General features: G+C 44.0%; 1 protein-coding gene across 2 annotated transcripts in view; it reads right to left on the bottom strand.

Moving 5' to 3' along the window:
• PRKAG2 (protein kinase AMP-activated non-catalytic subunit gamma 2) overlaps positions 1–27,867 on the bottom strand; it is a 282,124-nt gene that overhangs the window by 9,501 nt on the left and 244,756 nt on the right. The window contains exons 7-13 of one of the 2 annotated variants that reach the window (XM_022577268.2): positions 17,584–17,665; positions 16,499–16,557; positions 9,121–9,166; positions 7,347–7,401; positions 5,995–6,121; positions 3,190–3,355; positions 2,838–2,875 (exon numbers count right to left, since the gene is read on the bottom strand). In XM_022577268.2, coding sequence (XP_022432976.1) covers positions 2,838–2,875; positions 3,190–3,355; positions 5,995–6,121; positions 7,347–7,401; positions 9,121–9,166; positions 16,499–16,557; positions 17,584–17,665 — 573 coding nt within the window. Of the gene's footprint in view, positions 1–2,837; positions 2,876–3,189; positions 4,155–5,994; positions 6,122–7,346; positions 7,402–9,120; positions 9,167–16,498; positions 16,558–17,583; positions 17,666–27,867 lie in introns of those variants that run through there. The other variant, XM_089917182.1, reaches the window with a different exon arrangement.

Below are 27,867 nucleotides of genomic sequence, written 5' to 3'. Positions count from 1 at the left end.
AGAATCCACAAATCAATCAGTGTGATACACCATATCAACAAATTGAAGAATAAAAACCTATGATCATCAAGCAGAAAAAGCTTTTGACAAAATTTAACACCGATTTATGATAAAAACTCTCCAGAAAGTGGGCACAGAGGGAACCTACCTCAACATAGTAAAGGCCATATATGACAAACCTACAGCTAGCATCATACTAAAGGGTGAAAAGCTGAAAGCATTTCCTCTAAGATCAGCTGAAAGCATTTCCTCTAAGATCAGGAACAAGACAAGGATGCCCACTCTCACCACTTTTATTCAACACAGTTTTGGAAGTCCTAGCTACGGCAGAGAAGAAGAAGAAATAAAAGGAATCCAAATCACTGTTTGCAGATGACATGATAGTATACACAGAAAATTCTAAAGACGCTACCAGAAAACTATAGAGCTCATCAATGAATTTGGTAAAGTTGCAGGCTACAAAATTAATACACAGACACCTGCTGCATTTCTACACACTAACAATGAAAGATCAGAAAGAGAAATTCAAGAAACAATCCCATTTACCACTGCATCAAAAAGAATAAAATGCCTAGGAATAAACCTACCTAAGGAGACAAAAGACCTGTACTCCAAAAACTATAAGATGCCGATGAAATAAACTGGAGAAGACACAAACAGATGGAAAGATATACCATGTTCTTGGAATGGAATAAATACTGTCAAAATGACTATACTACCCAAGGCAGTCTACAAATTCAGTGCAATCCCTATCAAATTACCAATGGAATTTTTCACAGAACTGGAACAAAAAAAAATCTTAAAATTTGTATGGAGACACAAAAGACCCCAAATAGCCAAAGCAATCTTGAGAAAGAAAAATGGAGCGGGAGAAATCAGGCTCCCTGACTTCAGACTATACTACAAAGCTGTGGTCATCAAAACAGTATGGTAGTGGCACAAAAACAGAACTGTAGATCAATGGAACAGGATAGAAAGCCCAGAAATGAACCCACGCACCTATGGTTAATTAACCTACAACAAAGGAGGCAAGACTATACAGTGGTGGAAAGGCAGTCTCTCCAACAAATGGTACTGGGAAAACTGGATAGCTACATGTAAAAAAATGAAATTAGATCATTCTTTAACACCATACACAAAAATAAGCTCAAAATGGATTAAAAACATAAATGTGAGACCAGACACTATAAAACTCTTAGAGGAAAACATAGGCAGAACACTCTCTGACATAAATCGCAGCAATATCTTTTCCCATCTGTCTCCCAGAATAATGGAAATAAAAACAAAAATAAATGGGACCTAATTAAACTCAAGCTTTTGCACAGCAAAGGAAACCATAAAACGAAAAGACAACCCACAGATTGGAAGAAAATATTTTCAAATGATGAGACTGACAAGGGATTTAGTCTCCAAAATTTACAAACAGCTCGTGTGGCTTAATATCAAAACAACCCAATCAAAAAATGGGCATAAGGGGCTTCCCTGGTGACACAGTGGTTGAGAGTCTACCTGCCGATGCAGGGGACACGGGTTTGTGCCCCGGTCCGGGAAGACGCCACATGCCACAGAGCGGCTGGGCCCATGAGCCATGGCCGCTGAGCCTGCGCGTCCGGAGCCTGTGCTCCGCAACAGGAGAGGCCACAACAGTGAGAGGCCCGCGTACCGCAAAAAAAAAAAAAGGGGCATAAGACCCAAATAGACATTTTTCCAAGGAAGACATACAGATGGCAAAGAGGCACATGAAAAGATGGTCACCATCGCTAATGATCAGAGAAATACAAATCAAAACTACAGTGAGGTATCACCTCACACCAGTCAGAATGGCCATCATCAAAAAATCCACAAACAGTAAATGCTGGAGAGGGTGTGGAGAGAAGGGAACCCTCCTACACTGTTGGTGGGAATGTAAATTGGTGCAGCCACTATGGAGAACAGTATGGAGGGTCCTTAAAAAACTAAAAATAGTGCTACCATACAACCCTGCAATCCCACTCCTGGGCATATATCCGGAGAAAAACATGGTCCAAAAGGATACATGCACCCCAATGTTCATTGCAGCACTGTTTACAATAGCCAAGACATGGAAGCAACCTAAATGTCCATCGACAGAGGAATGGATAAAGAAGACGTGGTATATACATACAATGGAATATTTCTCAGCCATAAAAAAGAATGGAATAATGCCATTGCAGCAACATGGATGGACCTAGAGATTGTCATACTGAGTGAAGTAAGTCAGACAGAGAATGAGAAATATCGGATGATATCACTTATATGGGGAATCTAAAAAGAAATGATACAAATGAATGTATTTTCAAAACAGAAACAGAGTCACAGACTTAGAGAATGAACTTATGGTTACGGGGCAGGGGCAAGATGGAGGGAAGGGAATAGTTAGGGATTTGGGGATTGACAAGTACACACTGTTATATTTGAAAAGGATAACCAACAAGGACCTACTGTATAGCAGAGGGAACTCTGCTCAATGTTCTGCGGCAGCCTGCATGGGAGGGGAGTCTGGGGGAGAATGGATACATGTATATGTATGGCCGAGCCTTTGCTGTGCATCTGAAGCTGTCACAACATTGTTAATCGGCTATATTCCAACATAAAATAAAACGTTAAGAAAATAAAATGCTACTAATATGTTATTCACTGCTAAACCAATGAATATTAAAAGTACAATTACTGTTGGGGACTATGGAATTCTCTGATAAGGTCCTCATCCTCAAAGAAGCTAGGAATTATTAAAATAGGAAAAGTCACAAAAAACAGACTAATGAATATGCTTTAAATGCATTCTAGATGACAGGTTTAACAAAATTAAAAATACTTACAATTACATCAAATTTGGAATAAATATCTACAACTTTTCCTAAAAATAAAAATGTATGTTAGAATAATGTCTTAGAAACAAAAAACAGCATTTAATATCAATCTTAACTAGATATTTACTAAGAATTAAATATTGCTAAACAAAATAAACGACTATTTTAAAAGGGACATGAAATCATATCTTAATGAAAAATGTGAAAATAAGCCAGTATAAAATTCTTATTCTCCTGAGTACTCCTTGGTCTAAGTTTTCATTTCCCCACTTATCTGATATGCCAGGTCATTTAACAATAGTTTTACCCTAAGGAGATAAACCGTTGTTTCTGTTCAACTGGTACGGCCCAGCACACAGACCTGACTCGTCCACAACAGGCAAGGCTGACACTCGTCTTTCCACGAAGACGTTCAAGGCTTTAATGATGGGAGTGTCTGGGTGTATGAAGGCGATGTTGTGGTAGGTCCCGATTCCGAGTGCACCCAGGTTCTGCTTCATGAAAGCAGGCTTTGGCATATCAGACATCTAGACAGGAAGACGGGCACAGATGCTCTAGAGCCAGAGCAGACCTTTTCAGTGTTCACATGTCCACATTCGATGAAAAACTATGTGCAACAAATTAGTCTTTTCTAACAATCCACCCGGATATCTGAATTAACATGAAAATGTTACATACAAGAACTGTGTCTTTTGTTCAAACCAGCTTATATGTTTATGCTTATATTTAACTACGTAGTAAAAATACTGCAAAGCACTAACATTGTAACATTTTCTCCTTCTCTTCACCCACTGGAAAACCGGACAGGAGGGAACAACAGGTCTATTTGGAAATTAAGACCCATCAGCCACTGAGAATCTTCTTAAATTATTCATGTTAAATTCATTGTCCTGCTGTCATCATTAGGTAATGTTTATTAAGAACCCACACATTTCCAAACCCAAAGCGTCTGATGGTGGCTGTCTGAGCTGCTAAGCTAGTTCCCACACCATCCCACCTCTACATCCTGAATTCTCCATTGGAGGACTCCAATTTTTGTCTACTAGGAACAAGAACAAGCCAACTGAACAGAATTAAAAGAACATTTAAAAGTTAACTTTTCACGGGCTGTTTTAAAGGAGGAGGGAGAAGTCAGAAGAGAGAAGTCTAGGATCATGTTTGACTAAAACAAAATTAGGTCTATGGTTTCAAAAATCCACCTTTTATAAAGGGTACAGTTGCTTCCATCCTCCTGGTGTACCTTATAATTATCAGGAAAAGATGAACAATTAGAAGAAACAAAATGTTCAAGTCAAAGAGTTCATCAATATTCAAATCATGAGAATCCTAGAAATTTAGAGAGAAAAAAAGAAAGACCTATTAGGTCATCTAGCCCATCTCGATGCAGGATAAACCCCTGTTCCATCTGCACACTTAGGCTGACTGTCAAACGTCTCTAAGGGCAACGCTACTTTTTCTCGGAACATGATCTCAAGGCAGTAAAAATCAGGTTCTGGAGTTTATTTAAAATTCTTCATTTTTATCTGAAAATCCCTAGCTGAATATTCTAACGGCATGATTCTAATTACCATATTGGCCCAAATATAAGGCAGTACTGGCAGAGGCCACCTCCTCTACTTGTTGTAGAGGAGAAGACGCCAAAGGCCTGTCTCAGGCTGTGCCTCCCCGTCGGCAGCGCGGCCACGGAAATGCTAAGGGCCTCCGGGTGCCGTCGGCCCTGTGAGCCAGGCGCCCTGAGCCCGAGGATCTAAGCTGCCTCTGGACACGGACGGACGGAGCTGTTAGAGGGAGGGCTGCTCCACCACCACCACCGGCAACCGTGGCAAAGCTACGCAACCTTGCTGAATGTTATCGCTTCCAAATCAGATGAATAAAAATACCTACCTGAGAGGGTGGTGGCTAGGACTGGATTTATCGTGTCAAGTGCCTGACACAGCGTAATGCTTAACAGTGTTTAGCTCCTCTCATAATTAGTACTGTTTTAAAATGGCGACTCTAAGGGGTACGTGGGCTAAGAGCCTGGTACAGCCCCACCCTGGGTCCTGTTAAAGCTCAGTGCCAAGGCGACTGCATGCGTTCAGCCCATGGCAGACAGGAAGTCTGACCAACAATGTCCCCCGCCTCCTTAATTCTTCTTCCCTAGACTGCCTCTTTACCAAACTTCATGCTTTTTTGTAAATCACTCTTCTCCTTCCTACATTCTTTCTTAGTGTTTATTTAAACATGATGACTGTTACATTTACACAGACTATTAAAATATAGGGCTGGTTTGATGGACAAGGCATTTCTCCCCATCACTTAAATCCTCTGCGGTGCTGTCGGAGCAGCCTGGGCTCCTTCATGCCACACTAGAATGCTGCTTTATTTCCTAATTTGAAGCTGTGGAGAAGACAGGAAAGCTAACTTGACGTAGATTTTTAATGTCTACTAAATTCTTTTTAAAAAATGATTCTGAATATGATCTCTTCTGAACTATGAATGAGGCCCCTTACTGGTTCTAGTTGACCAATTACTTATAACCTCAACTTCAGTGCATGTAATTAAAAGGAAAAAATTGAAGCCCTCCTGTGAACACTCTGGCCCTTCTGAGCCTCTTTTTAATACTGCCGACCGAAGAGGTTCTGAGTTTTGGATGATTATGAAGCCATCTCATTTCCGATGCAATTGAGAAAACCTACAGACAATATAGCCCTGATTTGGACCAACATGGTATTCTGTTGTCAAAATTTTATTTGCTTTGGGCTTTTCTATCACTGCTGCAGTAAATAATAAGACCATCCTGGGGCCAGGACTTCTGAGCATGTCCCCAATCATGACACCAGTAAAGCATCATAAGGCAGTCTGGCTCAAGCTATCTTGAGTAAGCAGTTCCTTAATCAGACTGACTCGCGAACTGCTTTGCTTCTCCTCATTTTAGGTGATAAAATATTCTCACTTAAATAGAGAATTCCAAGTGTTTTTATTTGCACTGAAAGGTGATTACTTTTTAACTGGAATCAACTTTGAGAATGTACAGTTCAAATAGTAGTGAGTTGAGAAACTGAAGTTTAGGAAACGGAGACCTCAAAACTAACGATTTCTTCTATGAGGGTAACAGGAGCCAATTTACTTGAAGTAAATTAAAGTAGATGCAGCTATGTCTTTAGAAACACTAAAAACTACTTACAAAAAGCTGGAGGAACTTGAGGATTCTTTTGTGGGTAAGTATATAAAGTGCATTCCCACTGATAGGGTCAATAACTGGCAATCTGTGGATTTTATTTTTGATCAACGAGTGTACAGCATCGAAGAGGCTGCGGGAAAAGCCATTACAGTTGTTAGGAGGCTTTAAAGAAGAATTAGAAAACTTTGGACCACCCCTGCTTTAAACGTACTTTGTGTCTTTAAATTACAATATTAAAAGGTTGACTGACCTAAAACAGCGTTCTAGAAAAGTTTTAAACTGGAGATCTCAGCAAAAGTTTCGATTTTCCGTAATCTGTTAATAAGCCTCAAATCCAAGTGTGGACTACAAAAATCTCTAGGAGAGCAGTTTTTTAATAGCAGGTTTGATGCTTTTATTTGAGAAATGACAGAAGCTAACCCCTCGGGAAGCTAATGGACGACCCTGGCAACAGAGGGCACTGTGGCCGGGGCCCCCTGCACTGGCCGCTTCTGTGCTCAGCCTGCCCACTGCTGGCTGCTCCAGCTTCTCCTGTGACTGCCGACAAGGAGGTGTGCTGGGTGGAGCTGTTTTTTAGGACTTGGAAATAAAATAATAAAAATCAATATTCCACTTTTTCTCACTAGTGCACTAGTTTTAAGAATGCTTTTAGGGCTTCCCTGGTGGTGCAGTGGTTGAGAGTCCGCCTGCCGATGCAGGGGACCCGGGTTCGTGCCCCGGTCTGGGAGGATCCCACATGCCGCAGAGCGGCTGGGCCCATGAGCCATGGCCGCTGAGCCTGCGCGTCCGGAGCCTGTGCTCCGCAATGGGAGAAGGCCACAAAAGTGAGAAGCCCGCATACCGCAAAAAAAAAAAAAAAAAAAAAAAAGAATGCTTTTATTTCTGAAAATGTATCCGAGCTGTCCCAGAAGGCTTGGGTCAACACTTGTGGGCAGCCCCATCCTCTGACCACCTCTGGACCAGTGCCTAAGGAGACTGATTTTTCAACTTCAGTGCACGTTGGGACCCCTGGGGGAGTTGTTTTAATGCACATTCCGGGGCACTAAAACCGTCCAAAGACTGACTGGGAGAAGAGCCCAGAAATCTGCAGCTTTAATGAGCTCCCTAGTGTGTTTCTGCTGCAGGTGATCTGGACTTTCAAACTGCTCAGTATGACCATCTTCCTAGTTCATTCTCAGTCCTTTGGACCAACAATGGCTGTGATTTCTACTGTCTCTAAGTTTACTGAATTTAATATTAAGGAGGCTGGCCCCTATCTAGATTAAAAAAAAAAAAAATCTATCACCCATGGTGACAAAACAGATGAATCTGAATGAATGGAATGTTTTCAAAGGAGAAAAACTTGACAAGTTTACCTTGCGTCTGGAGATATATTCACTAAAGGCTTAAATGTTTCTTGTAAATAAAGCTCTGTATTTATAGAAAGAAAATATGTAATTAGTAACATATTTGCTGTTTGTAATTATTACATAAATTAAAATACCCTTCAATTTACAGGTAATAATTAGAAGGATTAAAAACCCAAATCGAATTAATTTACTGAACACTATTGTGTTACTTATAGTTGTGGCTATTATTAAACAACTTCCAAACTGTTTCAGGATGTTGCCTTTGTGGAAAAGTTAAGTATTTAAAAACAGTATTACAATAGATGTTGTAAAAATCAGAAGTCAAGAAATCTGATAAAAGAGCAATACCAGCAGAGGTCACTAGAATGTTACCAAGTCACTATCACCCTCAACAAAGGAAGACTGTGAAATCCTTTGAAACTAATTTTCACAAGTTAAAAGGTAAAAGTTATAACAAACTTTGTTCTTTAAATGTTCTTAAGTTTTATTTTCCACACCAAAGCTTGATTTACTGTATCTGGGGATCTTTCTAGTATGCAGACATTATCTTTGTAAAGATAAGCTGTAATTTGCTTTACTGAGGTTTCTACACAGAAGGCATTCAAGAAAATCTCGACATTATTATTATTATCATTACTACCAAATACCATGTAATATCAAAATGTAAATACACTTAAACCTTGGTCTGACATTACTTATACAATAGAATTTATTACAAAGTATCTGTCTTGGTGTTAAAAAATATATATTCACTGCATAATAGGCAGTGCTAAAATGTGGATCCCATGTTGACTTACTTCGTTTGGTCTGACTTGATAAAGCTATCATCAATCAAATACATCGTTCAATGAAACCTCTAAATCATATGGGATTAAAGGAGGCCCAGCTCTCTTTAGAGCACCCTAACGGATGTTCAGATCTCGCAGCCAGTCACAGGGGTGCTTGTCACACCAAGCAGATAACGGGAGCACAAAGCTAAACCTCAGGTTTAAATGAAAAACTTCCTTGAGATGAGTTGGCCCCTCAGTTTCTAATGCAGGCTTCTCCCCCAACACCCTACAGAGGCTTCTTCCTCAGGGATCCCCATCACAGGCTCCCATCGAGGATATTCTTACTGATTGGTCCTTTGCCCCCTCTGTACCAACCCAGCAGGACGGGTCTCATTAAGACTGAACAATTTCACAATCATGAAATTACAGTTTAAAAAATGGCTCCATTTCAGAAAAGGGTATTGTGATTATAAAGGGTGAATTTCAGTGCTGCAAACGAAAGCAAGCAATCTTGAAGTTATTTTCGTGTGATTTTATCCAAATCATCTAGTTTAAGTTTCACTTGTTCTACTTGTCTCCATAATTTGTAAAGAAATAATCATAATGTAAAGAAATAATGACTGAATTTAAATAGGAACAGATCCTTGCTTTTGTTAATTTCAGGCATTCCTTTGGTGCATTTTCCATACAAAGGCAAAGATTTGGAAGGTAATGCTTAGAGGTGAATGGTGGCTCCACTGGGGGCCAGAGACTCGGGCACTAGTTACTATATCCCATCTGTATCCCAGCCTTAGTCTAAAGACTTGTTATAGGTTCTCTATACATGTGTACTAAACAGAACGGGCAATATTTAGAGTAGCACATGGCACACGGTCAGAATTAACATAGAAAGCAATGTCTTCATGTAGTCAGTTACTAAGCAGAGGACCTGTGAAATGAAAATATTTTATACATATGTAGAACATTTTTTCCCTCATATTAAAAGGTTTTTAACACTCAACAGTGCTTACCCCTCCATGTTTCAATCTTATGTTCCTCTAATTCATAAATCTGTACCTAGAAATAAGAAAAACTCTTATTTACAAATGTTAACACACACAACATAAGGGAAAAAAAAAGAAATTACTATTTCATAACTACTGCTGAGTCCCATAATTCAGCAGATGGAAACAATCAAGATAATTCAGAAATATTAGAAATATAAATGAGAGACAAAAAGTGCTCTACCTTTCTTTGAAGACAAATGCTTTATAAATTTAAAACATAAACCAACAATATTTTCATTAATTTAATTTGAACATTTCTGATACACTTAAATTTTAGAACACCCCCCCCACACACACACACGCACATATACACACATTCCTTCTTTCTGAGGATACATAAGATTTTTAGCATGTCTGATTTTAAAAGGGCAGTTGGTTAAATCGTGCTAATTAAGTTGCTGGATCAGGTTATGCCTGGACCACATGGGCGTCTTCACAAAGGTAGAGAGGGCGTTGAGTCTGGAGAGCCTGGAGGCTGGGCAGTGGGTACAGCACTTAGTCACCTGGAGTCGTCAAGCACTCACATCACTGCATCTTGGCTGCCGCTTTTGGTCAAAGTACTTAAGGTCTCTGAATCTGTTTCCCTTCCTAAACAGCTGGAGAGAAGGCCCTCCACATTCAGCTTGTGAGGACCATGTGTTCTGTGAGCCTGAGGCGGAGGGCCTCCCCACCTGCTGCAGCCTCCACTGCAGCTCAGCTTAAGAAAGTCACTCTGCCTCCTGCAGTGTTGCACTGGGACTCCTGGGGGCCCTGCAGTAGGAAAACCTGGCCTCTTCCTGAAGCTTCTTGAAGCTTAAAATCCAGTTGGCAACACTAAGACAGTCCTATACTGAAATGCCACCAACAACTGGCAAGAAACCACCAACAAGAAGGCGTACATATCAGAGCATACTCTAAAAGGCTTATTAGTGCAGGGATGCAGGGAGAGTAGGGGTGAGCAGAGGTCAGAGGTCAGACAAGGAAAACTTCAGGAGGTAGATTTCAGCCAGGCTCTGCATGATGTATGGACTTCACATAAAAGAAGATAAACTCGTAAGGGCCTGGAGAGGAAAAGGACTTCCTCATGTTCCCGAAACACAGAAAGGAGACGGTGCTGGGGGACAGGAGCAAGGAGTCTGGGGACTAATGACCCGAGGTGGGCTCCGTGTCTGGGAGAGAAAGCCAGGCCAGCACTGATGGGTTTAAGCAGTGGGACGACGTGACAGCACCAGAGCCAGATGCAAAACCGAGTGTCAGGACAGTTAGGTCTCGAATGGTGACTGTGGGAGTGTAGGGGCAACTGAAAGGAAGAACCAAAAGGTTTAGAGAATAATAAAACAGGGGAATAGAGACGAATGACTAAGTAAGAACCTGCGCCCCCCCTCCCCCATTTTGATGCCAGGTGACTGAACAACATCCACGACAGAGAGAAAGCCTAACTGAGGAAGATGAGGCTCTGGTTTTCACAGTTGAAAGCAGAACAATCCTGGTCTACATCTCACTTAGGCGGTTCTGAGGTGATGCCCGTGCTCTGCCTGCACACCCCCCTCGGAGCTTTAGCTACGGTCACCAGCATGGCCATGACTCAGCTAACACGGGGGTCCCTTAGGAACTGGGGGTGTTCGGCGCTGGCAGGGTGGGAAGGGGTGTGTGTGTGTGTGTGTGTGTAAGGTACAAACATGAGGAAGATACAGTCTCCACCTCAAAGAACTACCTAACAAGAAAGAACCTCAGATACCCCCCTATGACAGCCTTTCTCGACCTTGGCACTACTGACATTTTAGGCTGGATGCTTCTGTTGTAGGGCCGTCCTGTGCACTGTAGGACATTTAGCAGCATCCCTGGCCTCTGCCCACTAGACGCCAGTAGAACTGCCCCACCCTTCCCCCAGCTATGATAAAAAATGTCTCTAGATGTTGTCAAATGTCCCCTGGGAAGCAACATCACTCCCAGCTGAGAAACACTGCCCTGCAACTAATCAGAATACAGTATGAAAAGTGCTGTGTGGGTAGTTAATGGGGGCGCTGAAATAGTGACTAATTCTGCTCCAGGGAGATGGCACAGGGCTCTCCATCACTGAGGCAGTTCTCCAGGAGGATTCTGAAAGACCTGAATTTCAACTGCAAGGACCAAGGACCTGAAGGAGAACGTGCACGTGGAGGAAGTGGACTCAGATTTCCAAAGAAGAGAAGCTGCAGGGAGATGAGCAGAAGGGTCAGGAGGAAGAAAAGAGAGAACTGAGTGGGCAGGGCACGAGAGGAGAAACAAGAAGTGCCACCACGGCAGGCTCCGTAGGTGGCAGGGAAGAAGCAACCACCGCTCAAGCACAGAATTTAATAATTAAAAAAAAAAAGGTAGGGCTTCCCTGGTGGTGCAGTGGTTGAGAGTCCGCCTGCCGATGCAGGGGACACGGGTTCGTGCCCCGGTCTGGGAAGATCCCACGTGCCGCAGAGCGGCTGGGCCCGTGAGCCATGGCTGCTGAGCCTGCGCGTCCGGAGCCTGTGCTCCGCAACGGGAGAGGCCACAACAGTGAGAGGCCCGTGTACCGGGAAAAAAAAAAAAAAAAAAAAAAAAAAAGAGAAAGCCCTGAGCCAGAAAGAAACGGTGCCTTACACAGAGGAGACGAGGATGGGGATTTCTACCGACTTCTTATCAGAAGCTCTGGGAGGCCAGAAGACAATGAAATTACATCCATAAAGTGTTAAAGAAAAAAACCCCAAAAACCAAACAACAGCTAACTCAATCTCTATAAAACAGCAAAACTGTCCTTCAAAAATCAAGATAAAAAAAAAAATCAAGATGAAATAATGACATTGTCAGACAAACAGAAACTGTGATAATTCATCACCAATGTGGACCACACAAAAATGCTGGTGGGAGTTCTCCAGATGAAATGACAACAGACGGTGACTCTGTAGATCCATAGAGAAGAACAAGAAATGGTACCTATGTGGGTAAATATAAAAAGCTAATCTTTTCCCTTTTACCCTTCATTTTGTTTAAAACAAAAACGATAGGGGTGGATTAAATGGAACTGTATTTTTCATATAATTCCGACACTAACTCTCAATAGACTGTGGTAAGTTAAAAATGATACTGAAACCCAGTCAGCAACCACACAACGACAACAACAAAACAGTGAGAAAGGTGTGGTTCAAGTATCAACAGAGCTCTATCAGCCCTGACGGAGGAGATGGGACCACCCTGAGTCTCCCGCTGAAAACAACTAGAAAATGGGAAACAATACGTGGAACCATCTTCAGACATCAGACAACACGCGAGGCAGGGCCGTCGTCCCTGAGAGAAGGGAAGCGGGCTGAGCCCCGTGACCGCCACGTCCCTCTTGAGAGGCACTCTGTGGACTGGTGCAGGCAGCTGACCCCAAGTGGAGCAGGTCTCAGTGAGCTGAGGAGGTAGAAATCAAAGTCTGGGCCGCCTGAGCCGGATGGAACCTGAAGGACAGACTACCAAACAAGGTGGAGCTGTCCAGAAAGAGAAAAGAAGGCTGCGCAGACACTGCCTGGAGGCCCCGACTGAACACCAAGCCGGGCACGCACGGGGTGAGAAGGCATCTGCCTTCTCACCAGGCAGAGTGAAAAGTCCTTGCTGAATAACCAGGGAAATCCATGGAGATCCCAGAAGTACTAGTAGAACTGAACCAGCCAGAGTAACGCTTAACACCCCAACAAAGCTTAAAAACAGCCTCGAAATAAGCACGTGAAAAGATACTCAACAGCATTAGCCATCAGGGACACGCAAACCGAAATAACAATGAGGTACCAATTCACATCCACTAGAATGGCTATCGTCAAAAAGAGAGACAGTAACAAGGGTCAGCGAGGACGTGGAGAAATCGGCACCCTGACACACTGCTGGTGGGAATGTAAAATGATGCAGCCGCTGTGGAGAAGTCCGGCAGTTCCTCAAATAGTTACACACAGATTACAATGTGACCCATAAATTCTACTCCAGGTCTACACCCAAGAGAAATGAAAACATATATCCACATAAGCTCCTGTACATACATGACTGTTCATAGCAGCATCATTCACAACAGCCAAATAGTGGAAACCATTCAATGTCCATCAACTGATCAATAAGTAAAATGTGGTATGGCCATACAATGGAATATTATTTGGCAATAAAAAGGAATGAAGTACTGATATATGCTACAACATGGAGGAGCCCTGAAAACACTATGTTCCGTGAAAGAAGCCGGTCACGGAGGACCACATATCGTGTGATTCCATTTACATGAGTTGTCCAGTACAGGCAAATCTACAGAGACAAAGTAGATCAGTGGTTGCCTAGGGCTGGCGGTGATGGTGGACTGGTGGCGTGTCACAGCTAAAGGTGTGAAGTTTCTTTTTCGGGTAATGAGAATGTTCCGAAATTGACTGTAGTGATGGCTGCACAACTCTGAATATACTAAAAGCCACTGAATTGTATACACTAAATGGGTGAAATATAGGATATATGAACTGTGTCTCAATAAAAGCTGTTTTTAAAAAAGGACCTGCAAGTAATTTAACTGCCTGTCCAGACAAACTCCAACTCTTTAAAGGAAGACAATACAGATATTCAACCACATGACATTAACAATGTCCAGCATCCGCTAGAAATTATTACATTTGCAAGAAGCAGGAAAATGTAACCCATAACAGGAGAAAAACCACCCTTTAGAATCAGACCCAGAACAGAGGTGAAGGAAAGAGCATCTGATACACACACACACACACACACACACATATATCTCAGATATGTAACAACTGATATATAACATGTTCAAGGATTTAAAGGAAAACATGAACACAGTAAGGAGAGAAATGGAAAATATAAAGAAGAACCAAATGGAACTTCTAGGACAGAAAATACACTATCTGAAAGGAAAAATATAGTAGGTATGGTATTGTGGAGAAAATAACAGTGGAAATGAAGACACAGAAATAAAATATATCTGAAATGAAGCACTGAGAGGAAACAATACTGGGAAAACCCCTACAAAACAGCAGTCTCAGTTGAGTAACTAGAATCCTAGAAAGTGGGGGAGGGGACAGAAAAATACTTGAAGAAACAGTATCTAAGAGAATGGAGAAAAAGAATATGATAATCTCAACAGCTACAGACAAAGCATGTGACACAATTCAACATGCATTCACGAGAAACACTCTTGGCCAACCTGGAAAAGAACAAACGTCCTCAACATGATAAAGGGCATCTATGAAAAAACTACCGCTAACACCATAAGTAACAGTGAAATACTGAATGCTTTCCCTCTAAGATGGGACACAAGGGAAGGAGGTCCGCTTTCTTGATGTCAACGCTCTACTGGAGGTCTTAGCCAATGAAATAAAGCAAGAAAAGGAAATATCGCGTGTCCACAGACTGCAAAACTCGGTATTGTTAAGATGCCAACTCCTTCCCAAACTGCTCTACGGACTGCCTCCCAATAACATCAGCAGGCATTTTTTTTTTTTTTAATAGTTATCAAGAGACTGTTGTATTGGCATAGAGACAGACAAGTAGAACAACAGGACAGAACAGAGCCCAGCAACAGACCCACATTTAAGGCAGTAAAACAATTCTATGACAGAAAGAAAGTCTTTTCAACAAATGGGGTGGGTACAACTGACTGTATCTGCAGATAACATCATTACGTACACAGAAAAATCCTAACAAATGTACAAAAAGACTACTAGAATAAGTGAATCTTACAAGATGAAAGGTTAATATATAAAAATCAATTGTGTTTTTATATAGTAGTGATAAATTCTTAAAAATGAAATAAGCCATAGCTTTCACAATAGCACTTTTCTGTTTATAATTAGAAAATGAGGTGTAATATAGAGGAAACAAAATGTATCCTCAAGTATTAAGAAAAACTTTGGACTATATATTTAGATATAACTGCTCTTTAGAAATTCTGATTTAATTAGCTACTGCTGAGATCTATTATACGGGGTTTAGCTGCATTTTATTAAAATGTAGCCACTTATTAATCATATTTGTGCTGATTCTGCCAGCCCAAAAGCAGAGATATGACCATTATAAGGAAAACCAATATTCAGCTGCATTTGGCAGTATTTAAGAGATCAGGTATGGGGCTTCCCTGGTGGCGCAGCGGTTGAGAGTCCGCCTGCCGATGCAGGGGACACGGGTTCGTGCCCTGGTCCAGGAAGATCCCACATGCCGCGGAGCGGCTGGGCCCGTGAGCCATGGCCGCTGAGCCTGCGTGTCCAGAGCCTGTGCTCCGCAACGGGAGAGGCCACAGCAGTGAGAGGCCCGCGTACCGCAGAAAAAAAAAAAAAAAAGAAATCAGGTATGTCATGTGAAATAAATATGGAATACTTATGAAGTCTTTGGTAAAACTTCCTTCTAAGAGTATGTCTTAAGCAGAAGCTTATTTTTCCATTTTGTGTAGGAATTTAATTATTGGGCAATACTGACCATTACATGTAAAAACAGTATTAACTGGATTGCCTTTTACCTATTAGATACCCAAAACAGTACTAGATAAAGAAAGTATACAATTCTGTCCTTCCCCAACCTTGCCAAAAAAAAACAAAAACAAAAACAACAAAACAAAACCAACTCAAAAACAACAACAAAAACCAAAACCAAACACCAAACAAGCTGGTAGAATCACAAAAATCAGTGTTAGATAAAGGCCATATGTAGTTTTCAAACTATGCTCTTATACAACAGTTGGACCAGGAACCAGGGATCTGCCACTAAAATTAGCCAGTAGCAGTCTTTTCTTAAGTGGCAGAAAAATGTCAAAACTGAATTTCTCCAATTAAAATTTTTACTTTAGAAGCACACAGTCCGTGTATTTCTTTTATAAAATTTCAGGGGTAACTGCATAAGGCCCGGGAGTCAGGCCTGTGTTGTTCTCACCTCCACCGTGGGCTTCACTGGGCACAGCCACCCCTGGTCTGGAAGGGTGCGAGGGGCCTCCTTCATTCACGGGTCCAGGCAGATCTCAACGCTACGGCATGCCCATAATGCCGTTAAAGAGCAGAAATTTAATGGAATGTATAGACCATCCAGGCAATAAATAAGCACACAGAATCCCACTAACCTGAGGACTCCTGAAAGCGGAATAAAGAGGCTATTGGCTTTTATACTTCCTGAGACTACCTTCTTAAGCTCCAAATATCAGACTGATTTACACTGAGGTTTCCTGCACATTATGTATACTTGGAAAAATCAACCACCGGCACCACCAAGCCGGTACCAAAAAAGAAAAACACAAAATCTTAAAACACACACACACACACACACACACACACACACACAGCTCTAAATACGTACAGAGAAATATATAGCTCCACTTACTTGACATAGGATTTCTGGCACTTACCATGGGTGACTTATAGTATCTATGAAGTATATTAATGAAATCTGTAATTGTTAGCATTCCTGGAAGAAAGAATTATATATTAAATGTAAAACTACGAAAACATTATTAAAGAAAAATTTCAGATGATGAGCAAACCTGGAGTATTTATTTACTAGACAGCCTTGAAGACTACCAGCACAGCTTAATACATTATTTAAAACTGTTAATCTGTTAATTATCTACACCACACTAAGATACACAAATTTAGCTGAAATCAAACCCGATAGTAATTAATGGAATTAATCACAGTAGTTGGCAATTCACCAAGACAAAACTTTCTGAATGTTTATTAAACATCACAAAAGACTTGTGGCTACATGTAAATAATTTAGGATACTTTAAAATAAGATAAAGTATCCCATAAGCTCTAGAAACATGACACTTTTGGTAGCACTTGGATTGTTTTCTGAGAATCCTCCTAAAAACAGCACCTTTCACAGGCACAATTTACGAAGGGCCCACTGTGTGCCGGACACCAGGACTACAGAGATGAAGGCGTGAACCTCTCCCCTGAGGCAGCTGCAGCCCGAGGGGCGGCGGACACCGAGTGCCATTTCAGAATGATGCGATGCCTCCTAAGAGGGACAACACCCATTGTCCACTGTGATTCATAAGATGAGAAAATTATGGAGCTTAGATACCGTGAGTTACGTGGTATTTTTAATAGCGTAACAACGCTTTATCAAAGGTACCAATCACGTTTCCATCGATTCATCTGCTGTGTCAGAAAAGTGCTCACCGGGGAGGGAGCGGGGATGGCCCGCGGCAGGACCGCAAGCGGAGGGACCGACAGGGAGGGGTCGGGCCTCAGCCTTGGGACCAGGGGACCGGCAAGGGCACTGAGGAGGCTTCAGAGCCAAAACGGCGCTGAATCCAAAGAAACTCCACACAGGTACATAAATGTTTTGAATTCACTCGCAGTCCCACCGCACAGGATGTAAAAGCAAGGCTGTCCTTCGATTGGTAACATGTCTACTAGGCTGCACTCCAAACAAGCACTTCTTGAGCTAACTCAGGCTTTCAGATCCCCGGCCCGTGCCGCTCACCTACAAAACTTTGTCTTTTACTCTCCCACAGAGGCGCTGCTCGGACACCGTTGGCTACTAGGGCAAAGAAGGCCTTTTTAACCTAAGACCAATGAGAGAGACAACACGCATTTTTAGTCTATATATATGCAGGGAGAAAAATACCTTCCACTGAAACACTCAACCAAATCTTACCAGTTAAAAATAACTGAATTTATTAACATCAGCAATATGCTTTTGTATTATATTGAAAGGTATATAGGGATTGGAGATTATTTTTTCAAACTGAAACAATGCAATCAGAGAGACTTTATGTAATTAAAACCACACAGAAGAATTAAACTTCAGAGGTTTGTTTTTTTCGGGCCACGCCACACAGCTTGTGGGCTCTTACTTCCCCAACCGGGGACTGAACCCGGGCCCTCGGCAGTGAAAGCGCCGACTCCTAACCACTGGACCTCCAGGGAATTCCCCAAACTTCCGAGTTTGCTCTTTCCTATATGTGGTTATTAGTTCATTCAGAAATACTGAAGTTCTATCAAAGTACTTGAAATGAAAATTTGTTTTTCATATGTTCAATAACAAAACAACAAGCATTCCCCCTTCATTTCCCTGAGGTTGAGAAAGAGAAGGAATGAAAGATGTAATATACTCCTACTTTTATATCTTCTTGAGACAGACATTCACTGTGTGCCTATTATGGGCTGGGCCCTGTTCAGAGTAGTTCACATACAGTGTCTCCCTGAGCCCTCGGGACAAACACCCTCCGGGACACCGTGACAGGCAGCAGAAGTGATGATTTATTAAAAGCCAAAAGCTCAATGCTGAAAATGACCTCTAAATACAGACAGCAAATAACATATGGAAAATGGTTCAATTTTACTGATAAAGAAATGAAAATTAAAGCAAATTTAAAGTACCATTTATAGCTGCTAAATAAGCCAGTATTTTTTCGTTATAGTGCCCGACACAAGTGCAGTTGTCAACCCACTGGTGGCTCCATGAATTGTTAGAATAGTTTTTGAGCCACAGCTTGTATCAAGAATCACAAAAATATTCATACTGTTTGTGTACTAGCTTTTTCTCTGTTGAATTACTTACTCATACAAAAATTTTAGGAGTAGGATTCCTGAATCAGAGATGTTCAATTATGTGGCATTATTTCTAACACTGAAAACTGGAGAAAGATCTGCCTCCAACAAAACTTGTTAAATGTTGGTATACCAGTGAGAAAAAGCATCAAATAGTATAACTGTGAAGATTATGTTGAAGTAAAAAAAAGGTCTATGGCAGTGAAAATGCAGACTATAAAATTATGCATTATAATTATATAAAACATGTATTTACACAGAAAAGATCAAAGAGAAACAAGCAAAAAAATTAAACTTCTATATTATGGAGTTGAGGCAGTGGAAGTGTATCTCTTAAAATTTTTTTTTATTCTGTGGTACAGTTATCTTTTTTTACTAAGAAAGAAAAAGGTTATTTTCTCACCCACTATACTCCGAAACCCCTTGTTAACTTAATAGTGAAAAGAGAGGATTTTAGGAAACTAGAGCTTCAAGTCAGAGTAGAAGTAATAACTCGACACCTGTTTCTGCCTTTACTGTGACTCATTTTGCCTCTATTTAGAATGACTTATGTAGGTGCCTGGTTCACCTGCACAAGGGCAGAAGGACAGCTGGTGGGTGAGGGGGATTCTCATTAGTCATTTTCCACACTTGTCTTAGCCGACTCCAGCACCGTCCTGAGTACGGCAGGGACTCCATCAATCTGTTGAACAAACTGGCAGGAAACTAGGAAGAGGAGGTGAGCAGAGCCAACCCAAGGGCACGAGAGCCAGACAGTAGCTAAATGGCATCCACAAACTGGTAAAATGGTTTCTGAACCACAGCTTGTATCAAGAATCACAAAAATATTCACACTGTTTGTGTAACTAAATGGCATTCGGGGACGGTGTGCCGGTGTGCATGGTCTATTTCTACCTTGATGATGCTCTGGGAATCCTTGACTGTGGACCTAGAAAATATTATAAAAGAATATGGGGGGAAGTCATGGATGAACGGATTCTGAAACACATGAAGTATCTGCTTAGCTTGTTTTTCTAACTCGCTGGAGGAGGCAGGGAGTGGGGGCACTTTTAAAACCACAAACTGCTTACTGTTTCCTCCAAAATAACAGATTTAGCAGAGAAAACCAGTATTAAAATCATTCATCAGGATCATTCACGTAACCCTAAGTGACCACAGCTGTTGAAAAGCCACTCCGGAAAGTTCTGGTTTGGCCATGATGAAGTAGCTGAAAACAACCGCACGAGTTGGACAAAACATACAAATCCCCATTAGAAAGTGCTGGCGGGCAGCACACAGGCAGGATTCAGGGAACTACAATTCTTGAGAGAAAAGAAAGATATGAACTGAGCTACAAAATTCTGGAATTTTTCCAAAGGCATTTTCCAAATCATGTTCAAATAGGCGACTTTCAATAGAAAATCTGCATCTATCAAAAGCATCAGATAAAACCCAGGCAGGAAAAATACAAAGAAAACCACACCTAGCACATCGTAGGTAAGATGCTAAAAATCAAAAGCAAAGAAAAAACCATCCAGAGGGAAGAAGAGACATTAACTTCCAAAGGAGCAGCAATCAGACCGATGGCAACACCAACAGAAGCAGGGCCTAACTTTAACACTCAATGTAATGACTGTTCTTTCAGAAACAGAGAAAATCCTGCTTCCCCATGATAACTTCTCCAACCTGCTACCTACAAGCTCTTAAACAGCCCCTAAATGCTCCAAGTTAGTTACTAAAGGGGTTTCAAGGCCTCTGCACACAAAACACAAGGCAATGCCCGCACAGCACTGACTCTCTCAGGTACTGAAGACGGACAGGCCAGGGACGCAGAGGGTGGGGTGGTGATGTGTGCTGACCTCAGGTCATCCTGAGGATACACTGCTGATGTCACGTGAGGGAAAAACCCAGGGAAGCAGCCGTCCAGCGGCAAAGGGGACATGAAGAGTTCAAGGTGAAAAGTGCCTTCACTTCTGCACAAGAAGGTATCAATAAAACAACCAGACGCTAAGGAAAATACTTGGAGTGAAGCAAAAAAGCCTCCTGGTGGTTTCAGTGGGCGAAGCTGCAGGACCAACTGGACAGACTGACTTTTCGTCAGCTCAGGTCCTTAACCCTCTCTGAGCCTCAACATTCTTAGCTACAAGATGGGGCTAACAGATAGCGCTTTCCTCACCAAGGGCATGTTTTTTTTTTGTTTGTTTTTTTCGTTTCTTGGCCACGCCGCACGGCTCGCAGGATCTCAGTTCCCTGACCAGGGGCTGAACCTGGGCGCTTGGCAGTGGAAGTGCTGAATCCTAACCACTAGGCCACCAGGGAACTCCCGCAAGTGCGTGGACTAACCAGACTTGCTATGAAGAGCTAAAAAGAATAAGAGCTTTAATTTTCCACTCTCTACTGACAGACCAGAAGCAGAGAATGAGTTAGTTTTAATTTCAGCCACACAAACTGTTGACAGGTCCACACGTCATGGAGGGAGTCACAATTCCACCCTCCAGAGACCCGACAGAACTCCCTAAAGTGGACAAGATGTGCTCTCAGTACCTTAGCGGGGGACGTCTCAGCGTCCCCAGATCAGCAGCCCTGCCTGCTGCTGTGCTTTCACTGCAGCCTCTGCAGTGACGAAACCTTCTAAACTTGGCTTTCTTAGCACCACATGCACGGAGTGTTTGAGGGGCAATTTAAAACTACGCCCGGGAAACTCCTCAATTACAGAAGGCACAGGGTGTCACCAACGAACCATCAACAGAGGCTGTGTGGCCTACTTCTAAGGGAAAAACTCTAGGGGCCTTGAGTGCCTCTGAAAATTTCTTTCAACTGATAACGCAATTTGCTCAAACTGTTAACAATTAAAAATTTTATATTTTAATAGGATTTTCTTTTTTCTTTTTTATAAATTTATTTATTTACTTTTGGCTGCACTGGGTCTTTGTTGCTGACCACGGGCTTTCTCTAGTTGCGGCAAGTGGGGGCTACTCTTCGTTGCGGTGCGTGGGCTTTTCACTGCGGTGGCTTCTCTTGTTGCGGAGCATGGGCTCTAGGTGCAAAGGCTTCAGTAGTTGTGGCGCACGGGCTTAGTTGCTCCACGGCATGTGGGACCTTCCCAGACCAGGGCTCGAACCCATGTCCCCTGCATTGGCAGGCGGATTCCTAACCACTGCACCACCAGGGAAGCCCCTTAATAGGATTTTCAAACAACCAAATGTGACAATCAGCTAAGTAAAGAGGAAAATAAAAGTCTAATATAAAAATGATTTTTTTTTTTTTTTTTTTTTTTTTGCGGTACGCGGGCCTCTCACTGCTGTGGCCTCTCCCGTTGCGGAGCACAGGCTCCGGACGCGCAGGCTCAGCGGCCATGGCTCACGGGCCCAGCCGCTCCGCAGCATGTGGGATCTTCCCGGACCGGGGCACGAACCCACGTCCCCTGCATCGACAGGCGTACTCTCAACCACTGCGCCACCAGGGAAGCCCTATAAAAATGATTTTTAAAAAGGGTAAGCCGGCCTTAGTTGCGCTAAGAGATTCTGGCAATCTAAATGCCAAGTAGCACATCTGTGTTCCCCCAAAATGGGAATCTGATTCCTCTAATGCTTCCCTGCTTTCCACACACAGTTTTACCCTGATTCTCAATAATTAAGTTAATCGTGGGGCTCTTAAAATTAATGCTGATACATAGCTAAAGCTCTTTAAAACTGTTCACTACAGTTTACTAAGTTTTTACATCAGAGCTCATCAAATGGATTTCACAACACCTGACAGCGTCTCCCCTGAGCGAGGATGGGCCCAGCTTCTCAGGTTTGTCTCCAAGACCCTCTGCGATGCAGCCCCAGCCTGACCCCTACCGTCCAGCAGACTCCTCAGTCCGTGAACTTATCTTCCGTTTTTTTGGCTGTGTCACAATGTTCCTTCTACTTCAAAGGGACTTACCTTCTGCTCCACCTGTTAAAGCCCAGTTTGCCTGTAACTTCTAAGTCCTCAACACAACCTACCCACGTCACGCCCGGCCGAGTCGAATCCCTCCTCTACTCCCGCAGGACCTCATGCATCTCCTTCCTGGAGTTTCCCTCGTGGCTCCTTAGGTTTAAAAGTGGCAGAGAAACATTTCTGGCATCTCTTCCTCTTGAAAAGTTATTCTCAAACTACAGGGAGTATAAACTAGAAGGAAAGTGAGCGAGGAGATGCCAGGACGAGAAGCAGGTGGAGCACGGTTCACGCTGACCAAGAGGAGGAGCCTCGTGGGGAGGGGCGCGGAGAGGAGCCCACTGATCCCCCTGACCCGGAAGACCCAAGACTGGAGGCTCCGGATGCTTGGGCAGGGGCAGGGCTGAAAACAAACAGGAAGATTGTTTCAAATCAGGTCATGACCAAAGCCACCTGCCATCACCATCAAAGGATTATTTTCCTGGAGAAACTGCTTCAGAAATAAACGACACAGAGATGAACATTTGGGGGCTTCCAATGAAAAGGACGGTGGCCAACACTCTTCAGTGAGACCCCCCCAGGCAGAAGCTCCCCTGTGATCACCCCCCAGCTGCCGGTGCTCACTCTTAATTACGAGCCACTCGACACAACCCTGAACGTTGCAGCCGCACGACTTCTAGTTTTGAATGCGTCTCACTGGATGGGTTAAGAACAAAGAAGCTTCTAAGAAGCAGCACAGAAAAGTAACGAGAGAAGGAGACAGGATAAGAATATTAAAGGATCAATTCAGGGGGCCCAAGATCTCCCGACTGAAGTTCCAGAAGAAAGGAAACAGCAGGAAGAGAATCTCGGAACGAACAGCACAATGAACACGGACCGAGTGACACGTGTGTCAGGTCCAAAGGCCCATCGGGTGCCTGGCTCACAAGTGGAAAAGACCACAACCAGGCGCCCGGCGTGGAAGCACCAGAGATAGAGAGAAAACCCCAAAAGCTTCCGAGGGGGAAAACCGCACATAAAAAGATGGAGATTAAAGAAGAGAAAAACCACGACAGCTGTCTCTTCAGCGACACTGGCAGCTAAAAGCAATGGGGACGACGCCTTCGAAATTCTCAACCGACCTCGTGGAATCTACACACAGTCTACAGATTGAGTGTAAGTAGCTAACTCTCATGCATCTTTTCCTGGGACGTGTACGGACAGCGTTTGCACCCCCTGACCCCCCTGACGTTTGCACCCCCTGATGGAGCTGGATAGCGTTCGACGAGGCCACAAGGTTGGGATTAGTGTCCGTATGAGAAAGACCAGAGCTCTCGTGCGCTCCAGGCAGCTGTCTGCAAGCCAGGAAGAGAGGCCTCGCCGGGAACTGACGCCACCCGGCACTTGGTCTTGGACTCTCAGCCTCCAGGGCTGGGGGAGAAATTCCTGTGAAGCCTGCCAGCCTGCGGGGTTTTGTTATGCAGCCCGAGTGCACTAGGGCCGGAAGCTCCTGGAGAAAGTGCTCCGCCAAAACAGAGGGAATAAATCACGAAAGCAGAAAAGCATGTGTTCAAAAATCAGGAGAGGGTGGAGGCAATTCCCTCCATGAACGAGTGAAAGTCTCAGGTGACGGTGACGGGCAAGAAGACGCAGGGCCGCAGGCGTGGCTCCAAGTAGGGCTGGAAATGTGTGGGCCAAGTCCGGCTGCACAGGAAATCCTACTGAGAAGTCAGCCGGTGGGAAAAGCCTTAGGTGTTCAAAGAATAAAATAAAAAACGGAAGAATTCTAAGCTCCAGGAACAACACTGAACTGTACAAATAGGAAATGTAACCACGTAAACCACTGGGCCCAGTGACACAGTCAAACGAATGAAAGCACCCCGGTACTGAGATAGTGACACCGGGCATGAGGGGAGGAAGGAAGCCACACAAGGAACAAAGAACCCAGCTACCGAATTAGGGAGGAAAACGTGTCTAAAACTAATGAATCAAGGTAATGTGGCAGTGAACGCCAGATTTAACAGCTGAACTGCCGGTTCTGGGGAGTATGACAAGGGCGTAAGGAACAGGGACTGCTGTTTTCAGGTAAGCTTTTCTCGTACCACTTTTAAACTGTGTGACGCTTAAAACCACGGCCTGTGCTTCTGGGTTAACAGCCTGCTGGCTGTCGGCAGCAGGTCCCGCCCCGTGGGAGCGCCACAGCTCTGAGCCCCCAGCCTTGTTCTCTTCCGCGACGCGCTCTAATCCCCACTGCTCCGGGTGGCAGCTACTTACTAATTGGGCCTAGGAGCAATTCAGCTTACTGAGGAATCTTTCTGGATATGAGTTATTATTCGCTCTCTCTCCTGGTTTCAAGTCATCTGTTAATTAGAGGATGCGGTCAACAAAGTCAGTATTCAAGTCATTGTTCAGATGCTGCCGAGCTTACAGTGAAGGAATCTTAAGGCGCCCCAGCAGTGTCTTACCCAGAAAGCAGAGCCTGGCTCGCATGTGGTTTATTTGAGAATGTGGTCCCGGGGGCGGGAGTGACACAGGCTAGCAGGGGAGCCAGCGTCAGTGTGTGAAGGGTGGTGGAGCTGGCCGCAGGACAGGGGCCTGGCAGGGAGGGGCTCGACGGCACCGGGTTCGTCCTCCCCAAGCGTGCGAGGCAGGGGCGTTTCCCCACCTGCTCATCCCTGCTGGTTACAGAAGCGGAGGTGCCACCCACCACGCCTGCAGGGCTAGCTGCAGTAGCAGGTGGCCCGGCCCACGAGAGGCATCCAGTACAGCTAGAAACCTCGCTCCAGGCAGGCTGCGATTTCACTGACGTTCCCCTAAGGTCCATAAGCCAGCAATTCACTGAGCTGCCAAGATACACTTCTGCATCTTCTCCATCAGGACAGGGCACGAGGCTCTGTCAACCGTCAAGATGAAACCCAGATTTGCCTTTCACGGTATTACCACATCTACGAACAGTCCCAAAAGGAAATCGGGTTCATCTCCCCGACTTTCTGGGGTCGGTTCATGATAGGTTTCCAGAGATTACTACTTTTATTACTTTATGAATAATTCATTCAAACACCTTACCTGGGAATGACACCACATTTCCCACCGTTTTCTGAGGACTCTTTTTTTCCTCTCACCTGGAACCTCGGGCGTCAGGCCTCAGACCTGTTCTCCACCATTCTTCCACTCCCACTGAGAGCCTGGCAGTCTGCATCCTGATTAAACTAGGGATCAGAAAGCAAACAGGCACCTCCTACCGTCCACACCTATCCTGGACTGCAACTTCTTCTAATCACCATTCACTGTACTTTTTCCGTTTTGAAGATCATTTTCCTTGATAATGAAAAAGCACAAAACGGGCTGAAGAGTTTCCCTTCCTCTTTATCGGCACCTGCAGCATGAATCTCGAGCAACAGAGCGAACCCTTATCCTTCTTGCTTCTAAAGCAGGCGAGCACCTGCTTCCCGCTTGTGGATCTCAATTCTAACCCCAATTAAGAGGACCCTGGGGGCTTCCCTGGTGGCGCAGTGGTTGGGGGTCTGCCTGCCGATGCAGGGGACGCGGGTTCGTGCCCCGGTCCGGGAAGATCCCACATGCCGCGGAGAGGCTGGGCCCGTGAGCCATGGCTGCTGAGCCTGTGCGTCCGGGGCCTGTGCTCCGCAACGGGAGAGGCCACAACAGTGAGAGGCCCGCGTACCGCAAAAACAACAAAAAAAAAAACAAACAAGAGGACCCTGGGCAGCCCCCTCCTAGTCATGCCCTTCTTCAACTTACTTATATGCTCGTCTTTCTATATTTTCTACATGTGCTTCTAAAAACCCGTGTTTGGCAAACAGCCACTTATTTGGACACTTGCCTGTTTTCTCTTTCATTGGCACTATTAAAATCGTATCAATTGGAATGATTTGAACAATAAAACAAAGTAATAGTGGATTATAACCCAATGGAATATATCTATCTATCTCCATAAACGTATGCCGACACAAATGACTGAATAAATAAGTGAAAGGAAGGAACACACGTCCTTTGCAGAAGAATTCCAACCGACTTGCGTAGCCCTCAACTTCCCACTCCTTACGTGTGGGCGGTGCAGAGTGACCTTCTCCTAAAGAGGACAGTATGGAAAAGAGGAACTTTACAGTAAAGAAACCTGATAGACATACCGCAGCCAGGTGACTGAGGTTAAGATCGACAGCGATAAGCAGTAAGCAGTTCTGATATGACGTGAGGCGCACTTTACCTCTGTGGTCTTCCTTCCAAAGCCCATAATCCAAGTCTGGTCATGAGAAAAAAACATCCGACAAATTCCATTTGGGGGCATCCTACAGCGCACCTGGCCAGCTCCTCAAAACTGTCAAGGTTCCCAAAAGCCAGGAAGTCTGAGAAACTGTCACAGCAAAGGGGAGCCTGAGGGGACGTGACGACTAAATGTTAACAGTAACCTGGATGGGATCCTCGAGCAGAAAAATGACATCAGGAAAAGACACAGAGAAATCTAAACAAACTATGAACTTCAGGCAATAACTATGTATCAGTACTGGTTCGTTAACTGTGACAAATGTGACCATACTAACGTAAGATGGCAAAAATGGAGCGAACTGGGTGTGGGGTATATGGGAACGATCTGTACTATCTTCACAACTCTTCTATCAAAATCTAAAAAAGTTTATGAAAAACGTTGTTAGTAGAATGTTGCTAGAAACACACACTCCCTCACACTGCCATGGTGAGGGAAGACCCATATGGTTCTCAGTGCTCCCGTCGCCCCCCGGTCCTGGTAGTGGTGATTCCACTGTGCGGTTCTATTTACTTTGGAGCCTTCCAGACCTCCTGAGAGGTTACCATTTACAACCTGAAGGCGCTAAACCATACCTATCAGTACTATCTGTGCTGCCAGACTTCCTCGGAAGGGACGGTATGTGTTCTCTACTCCGCCATTTACCAAACTACTGTCTCTCAGCCCCAAACCCTCCCTTCTGACTCTGCTTCGTGACACTGGGGCCCTGTGGACCACATCTCAAGTCTGCCATGGGCTCTACTGCAGCCTGACAGGAGGGAGGCCAGCGAGGACTGGAGGGCTAGGCTGAAGAAGGGCTGCTTCACCTGATGACCACCTGTATCGGTGTGCGAGGGCGGCCACAACAGAGCACCATGAACTAGGGGCACAAACAACAGAGACTGATCGTCTCACAGTCCCGGAGGCTGGAAGTCTGAGATCAGGGTGTCAGCAGGCTTGGTTCCTTTTCTGTGCAGAAAGATCTGTTCTAGGCTTCTCACCTGGCCGCTGGTGGTGTGCAGGCACGCCCTGACACCCCTGGGCTTGCACACGCGTCACACTGATTTCTGCCTT

Source organism: Delphinapterus leucas, chromosome 9 (assembly GCF_059928025.1).
Source record: "Delphinapterus leucas isolate spDelLeu-1000000601 "Yukka" chromosome 9, BTC_Dleu_Yukka2, whole genome shotgun sequence".
In the NCBI taxonomy this organism is placed as follows: domain Eukaryota; kingdom Metazoa; phylum Chordata; class Mammalia; order Artiodactyla; family Monodontidae; genus Delphinapterus; species Delphinapterus leucas.
This window is presented reverse-complemented; position numbering and strand designations above follow the sequence as displayed.